Source organism: Patiria miniata, unplaced genomic scaffold (assembly GCF_015706575.1).
Source record: "Patiria miniata isolate m_02_andy unplaced genomic scaffold, ASM1570657v1 HiC_scaffold_20, whole genome shotgun sequence".
Classification (NCBI taxonomy): Eukaryota; Metazoa; Echinodermata; class Asteroidea; order Valvatida; family Asterinidae; genus Patiria; species Patiria miniata.
The window spans coordinates 2,517,017-2,537,942 of record NW_024037059.1 but is presented as its reverse complement, the minus strand read 5'-3'; the positions used below and the strand labels follow the sequence as shown (position 1 = coordinate 2,537,942).

General features: G+C 42.3%; 1 protein-coding gene across 1 annotated transcript in view; it reads right to left on the bottom strand.

Moving 5' to 3' along the window:
* Positions 1–20,926, bottom strand: part of LOC119728613 (mucin-12-like) — a 44,590-nt gene that overhangs the window by 13,686 nt on the left and 9,978 nt on the right. Inside the window, 3 exon segments of the mRNA XM_038200914.1 lie at positions 7,617–8,309; positions 11,065–11,225; positions 12,821–16,523. Of these exon segments, the coding sequence (XP_038056842.1) occupies positions 7,617–8,309; positions 11,065–11,225; positions 12,821–16,523 (4,557 nt within the window).

Below are 20,926 nucleotides of genomic sequence, written 5' to 3'. Positions count from 1 at the left end.
TAAATTGATCAATAACCAATTTTTCATTGTTCTTATCTCCAAAGTCTTACTGTAATGTAACAGCTCTGAAACATGTTTAAGATTTTAACAGCTGTGGGAATGGGAGGATTTAAGAAATTTAAAAATTGACAAAGAAATCAATTCAGAGAAAGGTTTACCTGACAAAGCAAAGCATAGTTCCCAAATTGTCTGGCATCCACACACAATCGGACCAAAAAATGTGTACTCAATCCAACAGGACTTGCGGAGTTGTGAGATAAATATTGATGAGTGACCCACAGCCACCTACCTATCCTATCTCCTACCAGGCAATAGAATGTTTATCACCCTCCAGGCTATAGTAAGCCATCTAGCCCACTGCCTTGACCTCACCCGGTTGCCCTGTCTGACCAGAGGTTAAGATATTTGACCTTGCTAAAAATACTTCCTGGAATGACAAGCAGTGGTACATGACCAGAGGCATTCCCACCACTGAGTTCTGGAAAACAAAAATAACTCTGGTGGCCGCAAAATCGGCTGAATTTCAGTTGCTACACACACAAAACAATTTCGTTTTGCAAGATGTATGTAATTTGGAAAGCAAGTTTTTTTTCCCACTGTATCATTGCATTCTCTCCTTTTAAATCTGTCAGGCAAATGCTGCCCTTACCAATTACGTACCCTGGGTCACAATAATCCCATTTCTTTGCATTTTTAGCATTCTTGAACAAGGACCGAGTAGCATTGCTTTACAATTTCCAGGGTAAAGTAAGTACATGTACATGTAAATGTACATGTAGGTAGGAAAATACCAGTTCACAACAGTGTGCAGTATAAAGGCACACAATAAACATGCACTGTCTGTTGCAGACCTCCATCGGGGTGACGGTTTGCAATTAATTAAAAGCCCCAAATAAATCCTTAGCTTGGAGCTCTGCTGACACAGGACACAAAATCAATTCAGCAGGTAGCTGTCTACTCCAACAGCTACTGAACCAAATTACACAGACAGTCAATAAGTTTCAAAATGGAAAAAAAAAATACAGTAAAATCCATAACAGAAAACATGTACAACAGCATTCACGTCGAAGAATAGAAATTTCAACACCTACGCCAATGCAACACTCGTTAAACACTCGTTAACAATTGGACAAGTTCTCTGAAATTTTTCAGAGAAATTGAATTCAGCATTTTCCAAACCCTCTTGGCTGGCCTCAATGCCCGCCTAAAGGCCATGTCATGCAAGACCTCACGAAACGCAAGACCTCAATAATCCTAGAAATCCATTCAGCAACAGGAGAAGAGAGAGAGGAAATCTTGAGAAGATGAAGAAGAAAAAAAGGGCACTGCAGTGATAGCGTGCAATCTTATCGCTCAGCGTCGAGGCTTTCCATAAGGAGGAAACTTGGCTAGCCTGCATATCGTGCATGAATTACACAAACAGTAAAGCATGGGGGGGGATGATGAAAAGGTGACAGAAATCATCAAGGTAGCAGAGTGGTCAATTTATTCCAGCGTGCACTGAGGGGATGAAATTGGCTATCTAGGATATCCAGGGGCCAGATAGAGATGCTTGAAAAAATATGCGCATATGACAAGAGACCCAATAAAGGGGGCCACTTTGCATCTGCCATGTTAGCAGTTTTTCCAATGGTTGTCATTTTTTTTTTACAGTACCTGAAACCACCCAAAAAGTTTTTGAAATGTGAATGGACATGTAGGCTTATAATACATGCAATATGTGTTGAATCATTTCTTTTTTAATTTTTAAAATCACCCTCAAATTTCCTTCAAAAATGGACAGAAAAAAATTGTACTAAGTTTTCCGTCCACTTTTCAATGGAAATTTGAGGATTATGACAAAAGGCGATATAATCAACTCAAGTCATCTTTAGCGAAAGGCTGCATGTCCATTCATGTGTTAAAATGTACATGTACACAAATTATGAAAAAAAATTATATTCAATGACACATAAATTATGATTACAACGTGTTCATGTCTTGATCCCGGACTACATAATTGGCCAGGCTTTGCATTGTTCCAGCAAAAGGTGAGGGTACCAGTTGAATCGTCAAGGCCGCATGACATCATCCCACATTCCACACTGGTGACCTGGCATGCTTCCTAATAGTGTATTTCCACTTTTATTTCAGGAAGAGTGCCAAGAGATTGTTTCCTGAGCTGAGAAAGACAGCGTGAAATGTGGTTGGCGGAGGGGTGATTCCAAAACAGTACAGTAGGGGTGCAAGAATGTCGGGTTTTCCTTGGAAGTGAAATATTGTTGATGCATCCGTGGTAACAGTGTGTGGTAATTGAGGTGAGAAGAGGGGTCAACTCGCTTGCGCAATGCAAGAAAGAGTTCCTTTGGAGTCCATGGCCCGATAAGGAATGATCTTTTTGGATGTCTGCCAATGCCAACTTGGTTTCAGGAAGAAAAGTAGTTAAAAGCATGCAACAGATTTTGCCTCTTATCGCCATTTTCATAAATATTGGTACAAATCGATAAAAAGGAGGGGCATCATACCCAAAGGCAAATGTTTTTGAGTTGTTGAATAGCAGAAAAGTAAAGATTACGTTCTTGAGCAATTTTTTTTCTCGTTGCATATTGAGAGAATGGAGTAAGGTACGAGTGTTTGGATTTTGCCCACAAAACTGTGTTTTTGATCGACAGAATGACATTCAGTGCTCTTTAATCTTCATGTTTGAAGTGCAACAACATCATATACCAACCAGGGGAAGAAAGGCAAAAATAACCCTAAGATTCTTCTTAATCTGAGAAATAAATCTACAAATATCAAACAAATTTATACAGATTTAACTCCTGCGAATCATCTACCTCAGCTGAAAATTAAGCTTCAAATTGACCAACTTTATAAATACACAAAAAACTAACCTCAAACAGGGATGATAATGCTTGTGCTGCCAGCTCCTAACCGATCACTCCAAATTCACACAAGCACAAATGTAACCTCGCAGTTTAAGAAGAACAGTGATCGCAACAACTCCAGAATTCGATCTGCCGCTACTCAACATGACAGTACATGACTAGTGCTTCTTCTCAGAGATGGTTCATGTCAGGGCATTCGCGGGTGATGAAATGTTACAATATCATTCGTCGTGATTCACAACGTAGAGTTCACTACCCGATGACAATGATATCTGGGGCTAGCCCGTCTCTGACAGTCTCCCACCGGAAGTCTCAAAAATACTTCTCCGATTACTAGGAAAACATTCCTGGGTATCCGCAAGCTCTTTTGCAGGTTGACCCACCCTGTAAATGGAACTTCCTCTGCCCACAGGACTCACTACAATCTGACAGTTTTTTTGTCTGATAGCTGGCACTCCGTTCTCATTCCCACAGCAGGGTGTTCTAGAGTATCTTGTCTCCCCAGCATGTGTTTCCCAGCAGGCAGCTATCTCCCATTACTGCAGTGTTGACACCTCCCAGAGGTAAATTTTAAACACTTCAATCCTGAAGGATTTATGGTCTAACCCCCTGACGAGTTAGGGGGATGTTGAAAGTGGTGACATGGCAGTGGGGTTTATCGAGATGGTCATTACAACATCATAAAATGTTATCAGCTGTGAAGAGCACTCCGCAGTGCCAATCTTGTTGGATGGAGAAATGACTTCGAACTCAGCGATGCAGTCCAGAATGGCTGTTACATGTATCTCTCCACTCAGTGTCCCATATTCCTGTCACTGCATATATCATCTTATCTGTCCTCCTGATAAGACAGTGTTATTTTAGTCACAACATCCAACGCCTTCTGCCTGCGTTGTATAAACACACCTGAATATGGCATCTCCTTCTGCCTGTCATTCCAACGCTGCAATGCACAGACAGCCCCAACAACAAACTCTGAATATCATTCCATCCAGTCCTTGGCACCAATACCGAAGCGTCTTCTGGAAAGCTGAAACACTCGCATCGATACTTGAACCATAGAGCAAGCAAGGCCTCGACGATATCCAAAAATTCCGAAGCAATGATGATAAATAAAGTCAGTTTTTCTTCCTGTTCTTGTACCTTAAATATTTTAGAAAGAGACCGAGATCTGCCCACCTTAACCATATATGTCCACGTAGATGTCTTTCTACAAGTTGTTTTTCCTGCTACATCTAGCCCGCATCTGAGGCACCACCGAGTTCAACACAATAAGTCCCGCCTCTTCCGATTACATTACTTTCAGGATAACACTAAGCATACAATCTGTCTTCCCAACCATAAAAAGAAGAGATCTTGAAAGACTTCAGCCCACGGGCAGTCAACCGGCTGTAACACTTGTTAAGCAGCAAAGAACTGGAACTCCCTATACGGACACAGCCAGCCCGACAGAAGCGACATTTCTACTGAGAACCATTGATCAAAAAAGGAAAAAGAAAACGAAGAAAGAGAAAACACGGTCCTGAGAGGCTGTACCATTCGGTCTGAGGGGAGGAGGTGGGAAGCAACTCCTGACGAGGGTGAGATTTACCGCTTGCTTGGATGCCCAAGTGCTATTTATAGTTCACCAAGTGAAAATTGTCACAGAATGGAAGATTGGATTTCAGAGCTTTCGCTTCCTTCAGTTAAAAACAACATTTGACGGGCAGGAACACGCACTTAACACGAGGCGAATTGTAATGTACACATCCACCCCTCTATTCAATTTGTGTGTCCTTGCCTTATTTACAGTTTCTTGAATAAATAACTTCCTTGTCATTTGTTTCTTTTTTGTTCTGTCTTTAAGAAAGTACGTCATTGCAAGGTTTCCCCTTTTCAAATGTAATAAGCAAGACAACAATGGAGATTGATTCTCGGAACCAGAGTGTTTACATCATGTTTCCTCCCTCTACGATGTGATCAGTGAAACGAAGACACTGAATTGTCAGTTTCTTCGGAACGTGAATTGAAATATAAGAAAGAAAGAACTGACTCACTATATTCGGATATTTAAGACTAAGAGTAAGAGAAATCTTTTCATCATTTCTTTTTGAGGAATCTAGCATGATTCACCATCGACAGGACAGAGAATACTTGTTTCTGATGTTTCTGCTAAATTTGTTTCCAACAGTTCGTTGAAATTACTAAAAGGATACAAGAGAAATGAATGTGAGTTTCAAGACCCCAAAAATGTCAAAAACAACAAAAGAAGAAGAAATTTAGATTGCTTAACTGGTAATTCAGCAGTGCTAGGGTAAAGTAGTGCGTTTTCACAATATTTTTCAAGAATTTGGTCCAATATTTGTTTCCACAGTCATAAATCACCATGTAAAATAACCTTAAAAGCGGCTTGTTAATGATTAACGGCTGACCCACTTAAGTGCTTAGCCTGCTAACAAGAGAGACCCAATTGACATTTATTGACTGTCCAGTCAGTACAATAATGATAATGAACTGCGCAGCGATGTAGCGAGTTCATCAAACTGTAGATGGCAAATATTCAGAAGCTGATAACAATAGCCAGGAATTCAGAGCTTGGCCTGCATTCCAACGGGAGACAACTGCTATTAATAACACAAACTATTTTTGGAAGCAAACATGGCTCCGCCCACATGATTAACGCTTCATAAAAAAGAGTATATGCCAGTTATGCAAAGTACCTAAAAATTATTGATTTGGGAATTTCCTGCTATTTACAGCCAATGATCAGCACTTCAAACTGATCCTTTTTGCATGTGCGCAGAAGTTGTACATAACTCTATGTTCAACATGCAGTTTTATGAATGTAAATTGAAAATGCAAGACAACATGACACTAGAGGAACTTTGTCACTTGATTTCCTACAGCACTCTTGTATCTGGGTAAATGTTTAACAATTGTTGACTGATTTGATGTGGGATATGCGTTTTTTTAGCACCCGAGGGGGGCACAACATCCGAGGCGATACGGTTGTAACTTCCAACGCACAAAATACATGAAACCAGTGCATCGCTACCCTTGATAACTGCAGGCTTTTCTGCCGGACACGAGACTGATCTGAGCGGTTGCGTGTTCATTGCATGCAGCTCGGTTGCAAGGTTCTACACGCGCGCGTGCAACACGCATTGTATATGATGAGGTTAGCCATTGTACATGTACATGCGTTTTTACAGACTAGAGACGTGGCCCCTCTCGACCAATAAAATTACAGTATCCTAGCACACGATATAACAAATCTAAGTAACATTATCAAGTACCCAGGATGGTTGGATATTTAGATTTTTTAATTTTATCAAAGCTATTATAAATGTATGTAACGCTTCCGAAAGTGAATTTCCCTTTCAGAATTTATTCTAGCCATTTTCTGGTTTTTTTTTTCGTTTAAACTCAACAAATTTCAGTGTAAACGTGTACGTAATGTAATACACCGTGCACACTAAATGCCGCATAATATTAGCTTTGTGAAAAGTACATGTGTGCATACATGTACATTGCATGTGAATATGTGCTCATTTTCGGTCTGTGTTTGTTTAAACCCACAGATAAAAGTGGTCCAGTTTTATATCCAAACAAACATTCCAACCATAACAATAAACAGTGCAGCAATCATTCTCATGAAGGCTTTACAAGGAAACAGGATATCAAAAATGTGAGAAAAAATGCACAGTCTCCTTAATCCTCAAAAGAATGTCACCCTCTAATCCATCTTCCTAGAAAATTCTGAGCATTTCTCAAGGTGCAAATCTTGTGTACATTTAATTAGCTGGAAATAGAACAAGGGAAAGAATGTTGCCACTTTTTGCATCGTATTTTATCTCAATGAAGGTCACTCATTGCAAAAAATGTTGAAATAGACTGGAATTTGGGACAGACAACATTACAAATTTGTTAAAAAAGTGCTTCAAAATGTACTCAACTCTCCATAGACATTATACAACCAAAGAAGTGGCGTCTGGATACTACATTCTTTCCGACCATGGAGTTACACGTACATTGTGCAATTGGACATGTTTCTGTTTTACATGTGCATTTACTGTGTTTACATTTTTCTATAACCTTCCAATCTTTGACTTGTTTCCCCCCCACTTTTTTTTTTAATCACCATATAAGCCAGCGTAAATTTTAACACAGACATCTGAACCACTCCACATAGAAACTTCCACTTTTTTTTTGGCCATATCTACAACCAAATAGCACACTTGAGATTTCGCTGACCAACCTAGGAGAGTAGCTGATGGATTTACGGAGGATTGTGAGGACCCTAAGGTTAATACGGAAACTGAACATTGCAGAGCATCAAACGCAGCCGGGGTACTTGGCCGGTAACATAACGAGGCACAGGTCATGGGTGGGGGAAAGTACTATACACTCCCCGAGGCACACGGATAATGTCCATGCACGGGTAGCTGGGTGGGCCAAATTGGGGTGGTGTTTGGGTTGGGAAGGGGAAAAAAGTACATGGTACCAAAGCAGACCAAGTGATTCGATGCAAGCCTCTGATCAAGACATCAGACCACATACTTTTAAACCATTATTCTTTGATTGAGGCGGTTTGCAGGTTGTTTTTTTCCAAAGCAAGACTTTAATTTGCTGGGTGCTTCTTCCATATAATGTTAGTTTTAATCCTGTTCAGGCAGCATTGGGATTTCATTTCAGTAAAGTGATCCAACTCAATACATCTTTAAATCTCAATTACACATTATTGCACACAGAAATTACTTTGAAACCTACCTCCTGGGAACTTGCTCTTCAAACACTGGCTTGTCCTCCTGCTGGGTGATGGGGTAGTCTAGAAGTACCTCTGGAGGGGGTGACGGTAGCTCCACGTCCTCCGGAACAGGCACAGCAGGAGGGGTTGGAGGAGGGGGCAAGACAAAGCTGTCGGTCCTCGGCCGCAGTGCGGGTGGGGATTGATAGGTAGGAGGTGAATCCTTTCTGGTAAGCGGGGGAGGGGAGGTCCTTGCTCTCGGTGTAGATGACTGAGTCGAGGATGTGGTAGACGGAGTCGGTGAGATCCTAGTTCTGGATTCCGCCGGGTGGGTCGGGGATGCTTCCTTGCTGGGCGGCAAGGGAGGGGACCTGTTCCTCCGTTCTGCTGTGTGAGTTGGGGACCTCTCCTTGCCGGACGACGGGGGAGGAGAGGACCTGTTCTTCTGTACCGCTTGGCGAGTCACGGACGTCTCCTTGCTGACAGGCAAGGGAGAAGTCTTCGTTCTTGGTCTTGTGGTCACTTGATGGGTCGGCGAAGCCTCCTTGTGGCCTAGGGTAGGCGAGGACCTTGCCTTGGCCAGTTGGGCTGGCGATGTGTCGTGAACAGTCGTGGAGATGCTGGGAGAAGTCCTCGTTCTTGGTCTCGTTGGGGCTTGAGTGGTTGGCGACGAGTCCTTGCTTGATAAGGTAGGGGATGTCTTCGGAGATGGGTACCTGGTGATAGAGATTGCCATTCAATGATCAAAACTAAATCAAATATGACTTCACTGCTTACAGTTTTGATCACCACAAACAGCCAGTAAATGTCATTCACTGAACTGCTATAATGGGCTGTAAAATGATCGATCATAATTCAGAAGTTAACTTGCTAATAAAAACAGTCCAGACAATAAAAATATCAGGCTGAGCCAATCGACAACAAAACTTTTGATCCAAACATTTTTGCCTCACACAGGCAGCAATAAAGGCAGCAGCACATATCAAAGTACAAGCTGACAATAAATTTGAACAGATTTTTTAACATTTTGAAAAAAACCCTGATTGAGCCATGAAACACACAAGTAAAAAAAACCAACATGTCACAAAGCCAACATTGCATCTTACCTCAACCACTCTACGGTTCGCATTCAAAAATAACACACTTCAAGTATCTATCGCACCCTTGCACAAAACACAGATCTCAATTACTTCAGGACCCATAAGCCATCCAGTTGTGGCACGTAGTGACGGGATGCAACAGTACGAAGCGTCCAATGCATAAATGCACATCTGCAACGCTTGACTCTCCCCTGACCCCAAGTTCAATTAATGCCCCAGCCAATCACTGCTAAGCTTCCGAGAAAACAGACGACACAAGTGCATGTCTTGGTTGGCAGGCATGATGAATAAAGCTAATTGCCTGCGCGCTTTAGAGAGCAGAATGACATGTATACATGGATGTGTATGAATTGTGCATGTACTACAGGCAGCTACGTGTTGCCTATGAGTCACTCGGCTATGCATATTCATAACACTGTGTCACTGATGCATGTATTCAAAAGTCACTCATGCATAACAATAAACAACGATACATTTGTAAAGTATGAAAAAATACTGGTAAGACTTATTAAAATCGTGTTTGTTTTCACATTTTTGTATGATTTTTGTTTTGTTTACAATTGTCCTCCCTTTTCTGAGCCTTATACGATTTAAACAGTTATCTGTAAATTTCTATAGATTCTATAGTATTTTGCAAAATAATGTTCTTTATTATACACTGAATATAACTTAGGTGGTCATCATACATGTAATTCTCTTAGGTTTCCATAAAATTGATTTGGATACATTAACAATTAAAGCGCTCAACATTTGAATTCCCTGCTCACGCAATAGAGAAAACTTAAAAACTCATTTTGTATGGCTTCATATGCACCATGAGTCATACGCAACACAGTTCAAGACGCATTCACAAAATTGCTATTGGACTGCGAGAAGTGAACCATGACAGTGCGACCACGCCTATGAATCATGATCAGTCTAATGCTGCTGCTGGCAAAACAGGTATTGTGATTAGGCTAAATAGGATGTCCACTGTCAGTAGCAGGTGTCTCATTTGCATAATTAATTGGGGCCTAGGGTAGACTGGGGAATCCCCAATGAGTCATCATTTGAACTGAGACTGGTCTTAATCCTATTACAGTGCTGGAGGGTTGATCTAGAGGGGCTTAGGGGTGTGGTGGGATAATGGGGTCAGGCTGTATGCAGGTTTTTTTTTTTCAAAGGATGTATCACAGTGTACTGGTATAATTTTGATCAAGTGTTGCAAATGATTATCAGACTAACTAATTGACGATATAAGCCACTGGACATGGTTTTTCTCAATATTTAAAGATTTGTCAATGAATTCAATCAACTCAGGCTGTTGCTTTCTGTATCTTGTACATTAAACTCAAATCACCGCATTCTGCTGCACCAAATACATATAAAACCTTTGGCCTTTCTAATACCAATGCACATGTGTACATGTACATGTACATGATGTAGAATGTGACAGATTTCAATAGAGGGCGCTATTGCAACTCCATTGGTACAGAAACTTCCTTTTTTAATAAAGCACTGCAATGCATGTATTTTCTCGATGCAGGGCAATCTAGGGGAATCAGGGCACGGACATGTGACCCTAAATTGTTTGTAGGTTGTAAACAAATGAGTCACGTACACATGATTTATTTGAAGTACAGGTATAGTGGTGTTCTCTAACGTGGCGCACTTAGACGTTTCCCTCGATTTTCTTCATGTAGTGTTGCCAAACTTCTTTTGTTGCAAAACTTCAAGTTTGTTCAGTTAAATACTGTACTATTACCTTAATAATGCTTGCTGTTGAACCTTCGTGAACAATTTCAGTGTCTTGAAATTTAGTCCGGAATTCAAAAACGGTGGCATCCGGAAACTGCACAGAAAATCGGCTGAGTTTTCCCTAACGTGGCGCATTTGAACAACTCTTGGAAAATTCCAAGTTGACACTTCAGAATTTCTTTTGATAGTTGATAAATTCTGATAAACCATTATTATCTTTACTTACATAGGCCTACCCAACTAGAAGTTTGTCAAAAATTATGTTCTTATTTTTGGACGCATTTGCAAAGGGTTGACCGTGCACTCTTAAAAATAAAATCGGAAAATCGCGCCAAAATAAATTTCTCTGCTAACTTTGTTACGGGTAGGTAAACCTAGGATTTATGAACAGAGGAATGTTATGAACTTGATGAAATTTCACTGACTATGAAATTTTAGGTAAAAATTTTTGCTCTAGCGATGCCCTAGAGGCGAAAAACCACAGTGCGCCACTTTTAGGGGCCGCGCCACATTTGGGTACATTAACAATATTTTCTCTGCTGCTAACAGGAAGTGACTTCAGCCAAAAGGATTCCAAGTTAAAAAAGATATGATTCAAATTGTAACTTGCAAAAAAAAGAGTTTTTTATCTTACCTGTGCTGTTCCATGTGGGTAGGCGAGAAGCTGAAGACGGACCGAGCCGGTGCTGAGTTCTTCCTCTCCCGTTCACTGTCACGAGTCCGGCTCCCTGTCTCTTCCTCCTGCAGGTGTCTGGAATCCACCTTGGCTATCGTCTTCAGGTGAGCTTCCTTGATCTGATGGAAAGGAGGGGGACAGACCACACAGAATATGTCAAAATCTTGGATTATTTTACTAGTTATTTCTGTGGGTAGTGGTGGCCCACATGTGGTCAATAACGGATGAGTAAAAAAAAACCGAAACCCAAATTGCAGGACCAATTTTTGAATGAAGTTTTGCCTGTAGCACTTTCAAACTCTACGATAAGAAAGTCCAATCAATCAGCTTTCTTTTAGTACAAGAATCATTCAAATCACTAATGTACTTTTCAAGTTACGGAATTTTGAACACAAACCCCTGTTTTAAAGTTCTGTCCAAGGATCACAAAAGTATGTGTTCTTTCAGCAAAACAAAAACAATTCACATGCATTTGCTATGAGAATTGTTTTCGTTTTGCTGAAGGAACACTTGCTTTTCTTGTGATCCATGGACAGAACTTTAAAACAGTGTTTGTGTTCAAATTCCGTAAAGTCCAAGTGGTCTGAATGATTCTTGTACTAAATGAAAGCTTAATGACTGGGCTTTCTTATCCTAGATTTTGCAAGTGCTACAGGTAAAACTTCATTCACAAAATGGTCCTGCCATTTGGGATGAGTTTTTTTTTACTCACTCTGTACATTGCAATAAGAGGAACATTACTGAGTGTTGAGACTTGCTATTAAGTTTATACACCCACAGTGATTTGAGAGCGCCCTCAGTTGGTGAGTGTGGACCATGAACTTTCTACTGTGCTTTTCACGCACATTTGTGACAAAACTCAACTTCAACAAGATGGCAACTTTTTTTAGACATTACACTGAAAAAAATAAAGGGCAGTTCTGGCAACACATCAAGGGGATACTGCACTACCGATTGACATCGTATGATCCTACTTTAGAAAAGTCCTACTTTTTTTCAATGGGGTAATGTAATCAGCTTTTATGCCAGGAAATGCAATAACCCATTCAAGTTTAGAATTTCCAAACAATCCTGGGAAAAGGTAAGCAGGGTTCCACAAAAGAAAAAAAAAAAAGAAGTGGGAAACGTAAATAAACATTGCATCCTTCACAGCAAGCAGCAGAAAGGACTTGAAATTCTGGTAATTTTTTTTTTTGGAGAGAAATTTACAGGAAGCTTAAGGAGTTTGGGGATCAATTTCCATGGAACATCCAAGTGCAGCCATTTTCAACAAAACCGGCCTACGGGACAAATGGCACGTAATTGCTTGTAATAAGCCAGTTTGGTATTTCAACTGCGCATGCGCACAATGATATGGGTCACGGGTCATTAGGGATAATCAAACGCTCACAGAAGGCACATGAATGCGCAGAGAGACGGGCGCATGACGCTCACGTGTTAATATACAAGCAGAATGGGCGTCCGCGTAACGTCGCGTATCATCACGCCAGCGATTTTCTCCCGAATGACTTTTGACATGGACTATCTCATCGAGATACCAAACTGGCTTATTGGCTGGTTGATTGATTTAATGTGCCAAATTTGCTGAGTAATATTTTTTTGCAAAACATTGATGTTAAGGAATGATGTTAAAATAGGGTTGATGTTTAAATAGAGGTGATGTTAAGGTAAGCTACAAAATAACATTAATAAAAAAACTGCAAACCAAGGACACCTTGTAAGATTTGTGTGTCACCTGCTTAGGGGGTAGCTCAGGAGGCATGTCATCAACGTTCTCAGTCTCTGGCGACCTCTGGCTTTTGGCACTAGGAGACCCTGCTTTGATGGGTTGGGACTGATAGTATGGTCTAACACCATTGCTGTGATAGCCCCCAGCTGGCAAAGTTGCTGAAGAACTGGGGGCGTGTCTGGCGGGAGTCCCACTGCGTCCCTGGCCCAAGGAGAACGTCTCAGTCCGGCTCAAGCCCCTCCCAGGGCCATCTCGGCTTTTGAATTCTTCGTGGTAGCTCTGGGGCCGTGGCCTGCTGGGATGGTTCATGGAGGGCGAGCGGCCCAAATTCTTTGCTGGCCGGTTTTCGTCAGACATGGAGCGAGAGCTTCTTCCGAGGCTATTTGTGTCGCGGCCTCTTCCAGTACGCTGGACGCTATCACTGGCAGCACGTTGGTGGTTGTAGTCTTGTCCCAAGGTCCTGTGCTGAGTTCGCAGTCTGTGGTCCATTGCGCCAGGTGGAGATGTGTTGGGGGAAGGTGGGCACCATGAGGACTCAGATGGAGACACAATCCCGGAGTCTCTGTGGCCATGTGAGATCTGGCTGGAGAATGATGACTCCTGTGAGTGTCCACCGGTGTCCATACCCCAGCCCTGCCTCCCGTGCAGTGAGGACAATGAGGAATACAGAGATGATTGATCCAGAGACACCATGGATTCGTAACCAGAGATTGTGCCCTGATTGGACCCAAAGTCACTCCCCTCTGAACGCATGGGACCTCTCTTACTCACATAAAATCCAGCCAAAGCTTCTTTGATATGTGATTTGCTGTAAGCACCACCAGGATCTGAATTCTTATGCGACTGGTCAGTTGCTGACCTCCTACGATGCCGCTCAGAGTCTGATTTAGATTTACTGTGCCAATAGTCAGTGTCTCCTTGTGGGTACTTTCCCCTTGATTCAAGTGATGCCTGTCGGGTTGGAGGATCACCACTATTTGGATCAGAAGTGCCATGTCTGTGACCTTTGGTGTCACCTCCATAGCTTCCTTGTGATCTGAAAGAACCACTGACTGATCTCTGTTCAGGTCTGATAGTCGGGTGCGAACTGGAAGCTGACTCGGATGACTCTCCACCTTGCTCTTCATCGATTCGGCTGAATCGCGGCTCAGATGGTCCTGAATAGCTTGGGTAGCCCCCTCCACTGTAGGAATGACTCCTTGTGTGTGACACATTGGATACGGAATCGTCACTTGCTTCTGGTGGCCTCCAAGGAGGGAAGCTGGATTGGGTGAGGAGCTGAGCACCAGTTGCTTTAGTGTCTAGATCCAGAGAGCTGCTGTGGTAGTGACGGCTGGATTTGTCACTACCTGATGGTCTGCTCAGCTGTGGCTGGCTCCCAAAGAAGGTACTCCTTTCATCGTTAGAGGCCTGACTGGTTGGACTCTTCATGTCCTTCATGAAGTCATCTCTGCTCTTTGGTGGACAGAAAGGCTGGGGTCTCGAGTTCCTGGCCTGGGTAGTACTTGTATCTGATCTGGTTGGCGACTTCCTGCTCCTTTCATTAGTGGGACTGCCATAAGGTCTGTCAATCTTGATTTCCACCTTGGTCTCATGGTTGACTGTTGACTTCATTATTGGCTCACCATTTGTGTACCGCTGATTATAGGGAGTCTCCTTTTGCAGCTGAGAGAGTATCGAGGTGCCCCCTGTCGATTCCGCAGCGTGCATCTTCATCCAGTCATCTGTTGAAAAAGGCTCAGTTATAGTTTGGACAGGAGATTCCTGCTGGGACCGGATGGGGTTTTCAGAATCTACCTCATATCCGCTATCTCGTCCTTCAGTCTTCAGGAATTTGAAGTCCTTCTGCTGGGCTTCGGTCATTGTTTCAGTCTTTGGAGGTTCGATTGATGTGACAGCCTCCATCATAAGTGGGCTTATAGGAGAGCGTATCCCAGGAGCATTTCCGTGGATGAGCTTCTCATCAATCTGACTGGCAGTTCTCACGTGCCCTTCGCTTTTCGGGTCGGTTGATACCTCAGAGTTTGGATACTTATCGTACAACTTGGGCTCAACAGATAACACTATCTTGTGCCATTGCTTCTCAGAATCACTCACTGCTTTCTTGCTGGAGAAGTCATTGGGATTCTTCCAACTGCGGTGGCTTACACTCCCGAGTTGGCTGTTCTTTCTGTTGTTCTCTTCTTCGTCTGAAGACAAGCGATTCGTGGGAGACCGCACCCGGTGGCTGTTACTGGAGTGGGAATCCATGGAGGAAACTGAAGTTCTGCTCTCAGGCTCTTCGTTCCTTGCTACATACGTGGGCAGAGTCTGACTGTGCTGCCTGTCATTATCACTGTAAAGTGTAGAGCGTGGATGGTGGACAGGGGATTCCGACCCTGTTGATGAATCTTCTGGATTAATTCCCTGCAGCTGTTCCTCTTGGTCAACCACTGTCCGCATATACATCTCCAATGCTGAAACAAGAGGATCAGAATCCTTAGTGATGCTGTCCACAACGTCTCTGGTGGGGGGAGAACTCTGTGGCCGATACTCGGAGCTTTGCTGCTTCTCTGGTATATTCTGGGGACTTGATCTGGGAAAGAAATCCGCATCAGGATCATCAGATCCAGGATCCACATACAAAGGCACTGCGGTGTACAGGCAATCAACATTCTTGGCCTTTCCTGGGAATGTCCTTGCTCCAACAGTTTCTCCATGTCCTGGTGACACTGTGGAGGAGGAAAAGTTGGATGGAAGGAGTCCTCCACCATAGGTGTACGATTCTGGCTCTCCGGTCATTGAATGACTTTTCCTGTGGTTGGGTCTTGATTGTTCTTGCTTAGGGCCGAGCTGAGGAATGTCTGTGGGTGACACTACAGACCTTGGAAGGCCATTGTTATTGCTGCGCCTATGATCATTCATCTGCTGAGTTCTATTTCTTGAATCACCACGTTGGGGTGGTGTTGGAGGTTCCCGTTTTTCACTCGGCGTAGGCGACGGGGACATTCTGGTGGTGGCTCGGTACACGGGATGTCCTGAAGTGGGAGATATTAGTGAATCTGGCCTCCACTGCTGCGAGTTGGTCACCTCAACTGTCCTTGCTAACTGGCGTTGCGGCATATGTACTACGACTTGGGAAGAGCTGTAAGTCTGGGGCGGTGATTCAGGAGTCGTAATGGTATCTGGCACGCGGCCAATGAAAGCTTTTTGTTGAGCTGATTTCAACTGTGATTTCAACTGTGTTGCAATAGCAACTTGGGGGTATGTCTCAGCTGGCTGCAATTTGACATCCCTCAAATTGGGATTGACAGACGTGAGCGGTCCTCTCTTATCACCGCTGACAAAGTAAAAGTCTTTGTCTTTTCCCATGCTATTGAGCTCGCAATTGCTGGAGGTGATGTAATCGTACTCTGAGGCCCGCCTCTTGACATATCCAGAATCCCGCTCTGTCGGATTCTTGAAATCACCCAGGTTACTCATGGAGTGGGTGCTGACATGAGTCAGCGGCCTCTTGTGCATTCCTGTTAGGCTATCCATTGAAGGTGAGGGGCCCAGTCGGGATCCAGTCTGTTGGTGAGGGGGTAGTTGAGGGGCTGTCCGGGGCAGGGTCTGGGCTACAGGATTTTGGGAAGGTTTGAAGCCAGGATCTTTCGACGTCTGACTGCCGTCAGGGTTGTGCCATGATTGGGGTCTTGTCTGCCTGGCTCTGCATTGTAGGGGAAAAAAGAAAGAAAAACAATTCTCTGGTGAGTTTTCGCACCTTCACTTATAACTTTTCTGATTGTCAATATAATGCAAAAACTAGTTTGGAAAATTACATGTATGGTATGTACATCTTTCGATCATCAAATACATAACTTAAGAAAATCACAATGTTTATGCTACAGATACGGTACCCATGTGTTGTTTGTTGGTTTGTTTTTGGTTGAGTGTTTCATGTTTTTCAAGTTGCTCATGTATCGCCCATGAAAACAGCCTCTCGCGAGAAGAGCCAACTTCAAAAATGCCCTTATTAGATGTTGCACTTCTCACAAACTCATGGGTAAATTCCTAATGTCAATGTCAAATTGGGAGGATGGGAAAACGTTCAGTAATGGGAGACGCTCAGTGGCAGCAAAGTAAATGGTCCTTTTCTATTGTTTGCGTCATTCTGGATATGCGCACATTAGCTTAAACATGACGCAAACAATTGAAAAGGACTGGCCTGTTTGCTGCCACCATACATCTCAAAGGTCTCCCAATCTGGTTTCTATGAACCCTCACTATGCAAACACACATTCTGCGCCAAGTTGTCCTTTCAGTCAAAATCAATCAAGTGACTGGTTTTCAACAGTTTAAGAGCTCCCAGCCTACATAAAGCAGGATTGACTCTCTGTGACTGTTTATGTATGCTTTGACTGTAGGTGATTGATAAGCCAGCCGCGGCATGCCCACTTTTCGTTCTGCTTTCGTCTGTTACCTGAATTTGACTAGTCAATGCTTGCTTGAAATATGATCGGACTGTTGGTGACCAGCCTGTGACTCTTTAAACAGCAGGAGAGTGTACAAATACATGAATGTGATTTTATATTTCACAAACTGTTAATTAATGATTGAAAAAGATGTGCGAGTTAGCAAGTTTAAAAAAGTGTTTAAAATTAAATAATTAACAGCAATTGACATATATGTACCTGCATCTGAAACCTAACTGTACTGGTAATCTCATGTTGTCCTTTGCTTTGTTCATGACCAAGGAGCACAGTGATTCCACATTCAGTATATTTCAGAGTTGCCCCAATTCTTCAAATATTTTTCACTTCTGCTGGTACCGTACATGCACTTGATAAAACTCCAACCAGCAATACCACCGAACATAAAAATGAGGTTTACTGCGGTTCACGGCTGTTCCTTGCTCTATGCAACTAGTTTTTCTGACCAAAGAATTCTGCAAGACCCAAGCTCCACAGCTCACAGGAAGCATCCCATAGACACCAACTGCTCAGGCCGTAACCCCACAATTCCGCCGCGCAACAGGCTCCTAAATACAAAATCTTCTCAGAGAGACAACAAATGCCAGGCATTCTTGACATGGGCAGTCACAGGATCAGGGCCTGAACCAGCTGAGATGATAAAAATAGCGCAGAGGTAGAGAGAGAAAGGGTGTCGATTTCAAACAACAGAGGAGAGGAAACCAAAGAAACTTCACAAGGCTAGCTCCATGGGAACTAGGAATTGTCAAGTGGGGGTTTGTGGTTTTGGGTGCCTGCGCTCCGTTTGTGGCATCACTGTGGTGGCACCAGAAGTCTTATTTCAAGGTTCAATAATTATGCATGATAAAAAGAAAAACCGAATACACACACTCTTCAAACACGCACACAAAATTAAGTACAAGGTTATGGCAGCATTGTGTTATGCTGTGGGACTTAATCCTCAGCGCTACTATTTAGGGCTTCAGATCAGATTAAACTCTTACAAAAGATTTTGAGGTTTGTTTAAGTACACACAGACCCATGCTGAAATAATAGCCCTGCGAAAATGTGATCCCTCTTTTGTTACTTTCTGTAATAACAACATTCCTGACCAGACGACAGCGATATGGGCACCCAGGGGGACCAGTGCCACTTTCAAGACAAAGTTCAGATCCACCGCAGGAATAAATCCTCTGGGGCTTTTCAGACAAAAATATAAAAAAAAACAAGACCGACCACATAATGTACCGTACATACCACAAGTGAAAACATAGCAATGCTATGTTTTTTTCTACTGGACAATTCCATAATAATATCCAATGCAAAGCTAACAACACTCATGGTCGAAGGGAACAAATGTGATGCGATCAAGCTAAATGAGTCGCTCGTCGATCCTGGTCAAATTGTTTTTGTTGTTGTTTTTTTACAGTTTTGAAAACAGCACAATCTCAGCATTACTGATGTGAAAACCCTATGCTGACACCATCTTTAGTTCCAAAGTTATGAAGTCAGAACACCAAGCAATGTGATGTGATGAAGTGGTCCTATGTATGTTAGCCTGAATCTCCAAATGAAAGTTCTCGACAAACGACTCATTTAGCTTGATCGCATCACAAATGATGTACATGCACGGGAGTAGATAAAGAACATAAGACAAAGAAAATTTATTATCGGAGGAAAAACCTTTAAAAATGTGGTTTTTAAAAGACTGAATTCCAACCAATGGACTATGTATGTACATGTACATTATGTACATGCCCAAGCCAGAAAACCACAATTACCAACTGAATCTTCAATAGGAACGTGCTTCACACAAGTCAATTTCCTGTGATCAATATGGCGCACACATGTGCCCCCGCATATTAGTAGCCAGTGTATTCTATCATAAAACCGCCATTACACGTAATCCTATTGAGTTTTCTGTCCGCATCCTGTCGTTTTCAGGATGTTCCTCTCCATTCATGGGTTATGTAATCGGGAAAGTATGCGGACCTAGAGTGGACCACTTGTAATGAAACTGATTCAATGTACATGTATAATGACCCCCCACCAAGGTTATAATTTAAATTTAACAACTCGTGCCGTTGCAATTAACAAAGACATGAAGTTAGACCATTCATCTCTTTTCAATAACAGTGACGCAGATAAATTGTAAATTTTGGCTTGAACAAAAAAGAAAAACTGAAACAGGACCCACGTATAGCCTTTCTTTGTCCTGCAAGAAACCATGAATGGAATAACTGGACAATTTTTCACTGAAATTACAGCAAAGCATATTTCAAATAACTCTCTGAATTTGAAAAACCACAAAGAATGATGGGGAAGGGTATACATGGACATGTACAAAATCTCTCTTTTTTGTTGGGGGGGGGGGGGAGAGACACAAATTCATCTGTACAGTCGACTCTCGTTATAACAAGGTTGGAACTAGCCAAATTACCTCTTTATAACAGGAATGTTGTTATAAAAGGACAGCGAAACAAAGTAACACAAAGAGAACTTGAGATTGGGACCTCAGAATTTGCTCTTTATAAGCAGAACCTCTTTATAACGTGCTTTTATAATGAGAGTCGACTGTACTCTGACAAGCAAAAAAAATGCACATTGCACAGTGCTAAAACAAAAACAGGAAATCAGCAAGGCTAACCAATGAACAATAAGCACTTGTTAATGCATAAACCAGGCACTGTTTCACATGGCAACTGGTAGTATTATGGTACACTGTTCCATTCTACAGGAATACACATAGGGCCAAGTCGTTGTATGAAGCATCCTTTTTTGTCCAGTGCCATAGTCAAATGTGAGAGGGTGTACAGAATGCATCTCTTGCCCTGCAGTCAATTCCAACATCTGACTCACTCCAGATCGCAACTGGAGTGGTATGCACATTTCTGCAGGCAAATTCATGATACAGGTCACCCTGTCACAAAAGCAACAAAGAACCACACACACACGTTGCACCTTAACTACCAACGTACTGACAGGAACAAACCGCATTATCGACATTCCGTTTGCCAAGATGCCCATTTTGAAATTTTTCAAATATGACATACTCTACATGTATTTTTGGAATGAGTTGAAGATTTAAGGACGAGTGAGTTTTACACCTTGAATGCTGCCCCGGCAGGACACAAATTTAACCTCGACTCTGTCAAGCTTAGACTTTGAAGAACAAAGTAGAATAGTGACATCAACTTAGGCATCTGGCAAACTGCATATTTGATTAAACGCTGCGAAGATCTCATTTACACTTGCTCACAAGTGTTGTTATTTGCTAATGTTTGGAAGCAGACATGCTGGCTGACGTGTGGTTTAAATCTACTACAAGCAATCATCACCAAAAGCACTACTTTAGGATTATTTAATGCAAGCATTGAAAAAATGAAGATGAAAATGGATAAACACCAACAGCGAAAACACAGTCATGTGGAAAACGGGCCCTATTTTATCAGGGATTTTAGATATTTTTCCAAGCTGCAAATCCAACTGGATTCAGGGACATTTGTTACAATTTTTAATGGCAAAAAAGTCAGTCCGAGCCCAACATCATAGCAATACTGTTAGCAAAATACCATCTAGGTTTGGGCCTACAATACATAACTGACGCACATTAATCAATAAAAGTAACTCACCACTGACTTACTGTACATCATGCATCCAT